The following is a 5,237-nucleotide window of genomic DNA, read 5'->3' as shown; positions in this document are numbered from 1 at the left end:
CGCGTCGTCTTGTCCGGAAAATAGTTCGCGTATCTGCACGCGTCATGAGTCATGACGTGAACGTGGCTGACCAGCGCGGTGTACGTGGTGACCTGGTGACCGATCGACCTAGGCGCAACGCGCAGCACATCTATTCAAGATATTTTCACTACAGTTTGGACGCTTCTTCTTACTCAGTCATATTTTCACTACAGTCATGACGCGGGTAATGAGTGAAAATGCAGAGAAGTTTCCTTGTCTATACATCGACAGTGATTCTTCCACAAAGATCAGACCAGTCAGCCTGAATTGGTTACCGCACGTACGTGTGAATGGCCAGGAGAGCTAGCGGTTGCTTCATCTTTTATACACACACATACACACGCCGGCGGCCTCCCTACTCCACTCTACTGTAACATCCACGCAGCAGCAACCTAGCTTTGATCCATCCGACGATGGCTCGTCAGCAGCAGCAGCAGCACATCCAGCTCGCGCCTCCTTCGAGTGGCTCGCCTGCTGCAAATTCATCGCCGAATGATGCTGATGGCGCACGCTTGGTCCAGATGTGCCCTTCTCTCTACCGCACTGCCTACGGAGGTCGGACGGAGGAGGTCATGGCGCTGCTTCTGCAACGACACGGGGCAGAGCGCTACCAATCCACTGGTAATTAATAACTTGCATTGCGTCGTCGTCTCGATGCCCTTTTCCTCTATTTGCTTTCCATATCTGCGACAGTTTCCCTTAACTATATCGTTTGTCGTTGTCTACGACGAGTAGTCGACGACCGTCACCACGTGTGATTCTAATATAATGCTTTTGTGATTATGACTAACGTTCTTTTTTTATATATAACTCAAGAAATATGGAAAGCAACGAGTTTGGTTTAAAAAGTCACCACGATCCTACTTATTTTTTAAAAAGTTTTGGTTTTATAAAAAATTCATAACTAATTCGTTTCAAATCCAAAAATATGAAGTTGGTACCAAAAGTTTTCTAAAAATGTAAGCTATTTGTTGGTACTATATTTGGAGTTGTTTAAATCATATTAGTTACCATTCTTTGTGTTTTATTTCTCTTAATAAAATACAAAGAACATGAACAATTAAGATTCAAATAATGCCAAATAGAAAAGACCAATAGGAAGGTTACATTTTCAGAAATTTTTTGGCACCAATTCGATATTTTTCTAATTGAAATGAATTAATTATAAATTTTTTAATTAAACTTCAACTTTTAAATTTCTAGAAAATGCAAAAACACTCTTGAAACTATCCATAGGGCCAAATTTGTCCGATTTTGACCGTTGGATGGTTCTTCTTGTCCGATTTTGTAGTTGTGGGTTGAAAATCAGACTTCTACTATAATTAAAGGGTGAAAATATGACTTTTCCCTATATATAGTTGGATATATACAATTCTGCGCCATATAGGTTGGGCTAACCGTACACCTGCAATGGATATTTTTATCGTTCCTTCCAGTAGTTTGAATATTCCTACATACAGATTTCAGGTTCCGATACGGTACTGTGACATTGTTGACTGTTTGAGTGGTGCACAATCCTCGGAAGGAAACAGCTGTACTAAGTGACAGGAATAATGTGTCCCTGTATCGACGGACAGCACACAATGGATCACCCTGTCATCGCCAACCACAGAACCGATTACTTTTCCTTAGTCACACGGGTGATGATTGAAAACTTTGTGTTTTTAGTTGCCTAAGATGTAGCATGTAGGAGCTGCCGAGCTGCGGATCGGAAAATGACTCGTTATCAATCAATTGAAGTTCTCCCAAATCTTAGTGGATTCTCATCTGTTTATTACCGGCCTTTTATCACTCGCTGCCAACTCAGAACCCTTCAACTTCTGCTGACTTCCCGGTCCGTGCCGCTGAGGCTTACATTGAGCTTCTCCAATACACATGATGCATTATTAGGTCCTTAATTATATTCTAGGTAGCGCCCTCATTTCTCGTCTTTGATAGCTATCGTTACCACTGACGTCGTAAGGGCAAGTTTATTGGTGTTGTCTAATAAACGATCTCATACATTGACAGATAATTTTGAGACTACTTAAACAATCTGTACAATACGTTATCTTTTAAAGTTATCTCATACTAATTCTATTTTCCTAATTTATGTATAGAAAAAAATATTATGAGTTGCATGGCAACTATAAGAACAAGTACATTGCTACATGTCAGTGGTCTCGTAGGTCATCTCATGGCAGTGCCACGTTGGATTTTTGATGATGTGGAGAGAGAGTAAGGAGAGAGAAAGAGGTCGAAACGACCATCTCATGAGCTAAATTGTAGGACTACGAGACAACTCAACAACCATTGTACGAGTTATTATTGCCATGCAACTCATAATATTTCATTTTTCTTATGCACAAATTAAAAAATTATATACCTCTACCAAACAACTTATAAGACAACCTATTGTACAGGTTGTCTGTTGAATCATTTCAAGATTATATCTCAATGCATGAAACCGCCTATTCGATGACACCAATGTACTTGCCCTAACTCGTACAATGGTGGAGTAGCTGTCTCATAGTCATGAGGCGGTTGTTTCGCAAAACAACAACCTCTTTCTCTTTCCTCACCCTCTCTCCTCCACATCAGTAAAAATCCTACATGGCACTGCATGAGACGACCTATGAGACTGCTAAAGTGTAGCAATGTACTTGCTTAGAACGAAAAGTATATTAGGTTTTGATTCATGGAAAACTATATACTCCATAGAATATGACTTGGATAAAAGAAAATCAAAATCACCTTAAAATGAGAACGGTGGGATAGGGGTTTGATAGTTATTTGAACTTCGAGCCAAATTCCAGGATGCTCACGTAGAGATTTGCAAATTCAAAGTCACTATATATGGATTGAAACGCACTCCAAAAATAATAATTTCCTCGTGTCTGTTTCAGGTATTGTTCAGCATGGACAGTGCGACATACTAGAAGTGAGCGCGGAGAGGAACACCGTCCTTCACGTGGCCGCGGAGCAAGGGCACGACGAGCTGATCTTGGAGCTCTACCTCAGGTTCAGGGAGGAGCAAGGCCTCCTCTCTCGCCGGAACTCATCGCTGGACACGCCGCTGCACTGTGCGGCGAGGGCGGGGCACGTCAGGGCCGTCGCAGTCCTCGTCCAGCTGGCCGGCCAGGACTTCGGTGAGAGCATTCTGGGTTGCAAGAATGAAGCCGGGGACACGGCCCTGCACCTGGCGGCGAGGCACGGGCATGGCGACGCAGTGGAGGTCCTGGTCTCGGCGGCGGCAGGGCCGGCCGGCGAGCTGAACAACGCCGGCGTGTCGCCGCTGTACTTGGCGGTCATGAGCGGGTCGGTGCAAGCCGTCCGAGCGATTGTTAGTACGTGCAGTGAAGCGTCGGCTGTCGGGCCGAGCTCGCAGAATGCTCTCCACGCTGCCGTCTTCCAAAGCTCAGGTCAGTAATTGCTTGCTTCTTTGTAGCTAAACCTTCGTGTTTTTTTTAGAAACAAGATTACTACAACTTCGTGATCAAGGTGGTTTCATGTCGCAAAAATTTTAATCGGAGTTGTTGCCTGCAGAAATGGTTGAGATGCTACTGGAATGGAGACCGGCTCTGGCCGACGAGGTCGACAGCGGCGGCAGCAGCCCGCTCCATTTCGCAGCGTCCGACGGCGACCGGAAAATCGTAGAGGCCATCCTGCGCGCCGGGCCGCCGGGAACGGTGTACAGGAAGGACTCGGGCGGCCTGTCGGCGCTCCACGTAGCGGCGCGGATGGGCCACGACAGCGTCGTGAAGGCGGTGTTGCGGAGCTGCCCCGACGCCGCCGAGCTCCGCGGCGGCGACGGCGGGACCTTCGTGCACGCCGCGGCCAGGGCGAAGAGATCCAAGGTGGTATCTTTAGCCGTCAAGAACCCGGTGCTGCACGGCCTCCTTGACGCGCAGGACAGGGACGGGAACACGCCGCTCCACCTCGCGGTGGGCGCCGGCGCGCCCGGTGTCGTGGAGACCCTGCTATGGGTGGGCAAGGTGAGGACAGATGTTCTCAATAACCTTGGGCGCACGGCGTTCGATCTCGTCGTAGGATCAACCAGTTTCTTCACCATGGTGAGCAACTTGATGCATCCATGGTTACACACACGAGATAGACCATGTACACTTGCATTGCAATTAACTAGTCATTTTGCTTTTATGCATCAGGTAAAACTCGTCGTCACCCTAGTTGCTTTCAAGGCACAACTCCGGCCGCAAAGGCATGACCGTCTAACGCCATGGAGCGACCACTACATACTGGAAAAGATGGGGAAGACGTCCGACAGCCTCGCGGTGGTGGCCGTGCTCATCGCCACCGCGGCGTTCACCGCCGGGTTCAACGTGCCCGGCGGGTACGGCGACACGGGCGAGGCGAACCTCGCGAAGAAGCCCGCCTTCAAGGCCTTCGTGTTCCTGGACACCGTGGCCGTGGCGACGTCCATGGCCGCGGTGTTCCTGCTCGTCTACGGGAAGGTGTCGCGCTCCGCTAGCTCGTGGAAGAGCTTCGCGTTGGCGCTGCAACTGATGTGGGTGTCGCTGGTCACCCTGTTTCTGGCATTCTACGCGGCTCTGGTCGCCGTGGTGACCACGAGGGCAGTACGTTACGGGTTCGTGGTCGTGCTCGCGTGCATGTTCGTCTTGCAGTTGAGGATCGGGGCGTGGATTGGTACTGATTGGCCGACGATATGCACCATCTGGAGGTTTATCTGGCAGCGCTGTCACTCGAAAGGAAGGCATGGGATCAAGCGGCTGTATCCGCTCGTGTGCGCTTCTGTAGTCCATCATTTTCTGTTCGCGGCAATTAGTTTCATATCGTTTTTCTGTTTTGGAGCATTCACTGGACCAGCTGTTGCGAGCCCCTTCACCTCATCACCTGCTTCTGCCCCCTCTCCTCTTTAGAGAAAAAAAAATGTAGCATCAGTATCTCTGATTTGTTACAGGCACTGCTATAGTGCTATGGTCCTCGTACGAGTTACTACTTAATGAATTTGATTCTACCAAACTTTGTATCTGCAATGATCAATGACATTACAGTACCTAGTTACACTGCGTAAGCTGGTGGGCGCCTCAATTTTGGCAGAAAAAAAGAGTGCCAAATTGAAGTAGCCATTTTTTAAGTTTGGCAACGCTAGGCATACAAGCATAAAAAAAAACATTCCTTGGGCTGCCGAATAGATCGTCCACTAACTATTTTTTGACCAACTATTTTTTGACCGAACTCGGTGAAGTCCTACCTAT

At 47.8% G+C, this 5,237-nt stretch overlaps 1 protein-coding gene across 2 annotated transcripts; it reads left to right on the top strand.

Annotated features, from left to right (window-relative positions):
- Positions 1-291: 291 nt before the first annotated feature.
- On the top strand, positions 292-5,008 carry LOC101760789 (protein ACCELERATED CELL DEATH 6). Of its 2 annotated transcripts, XM_022828937.1 has the most exons (5): positions 292-642; positions 2,907-3,422; positions 3,547-4,073; positions 4,167-4,406; positions 4,449-5,008. In XM_022828937.1, exons 1-5 carry the CDS (start codon positions 435-437, stop codon positions 4,896-4,898), a joined length of 1,941 nt encoding a protein of 646 aa, XP_022684672.1. In that variant the 5' UTR covers positions 292-434; the 3' UTR covers positions 4,899-5,008. The 2 variants fall into 2 exon arrangements, with proteins under 2 accessions (XP_022684672.1, XP_004980237.1); XM_004980180.3 differs by having other exon boundaries at positions 4,167-5,008.
- The last annotated feature ends 229 nt before the right edge of the window (positions 5,009-5,237 follow it).

This window comes from Setaria italica, chromosome VIII, assembly GCF_000263155.2.
Source record: "Setaria italica strain Yugu1 chromosome VIII, Setaria_italica_v2.0, whole genome shotgun sequence".
Classification (NCBI taxonomy): Eukaryota; Viridiplantae; Streptophyta; class Magnoliopsida; order Poales; family Poaceae; genus Setaria; species Setaria italica.
Note: the sequence above shows the minus strand (reverse complement) of the source record. Positions and strands in the feature narration are given on the sequence as shown.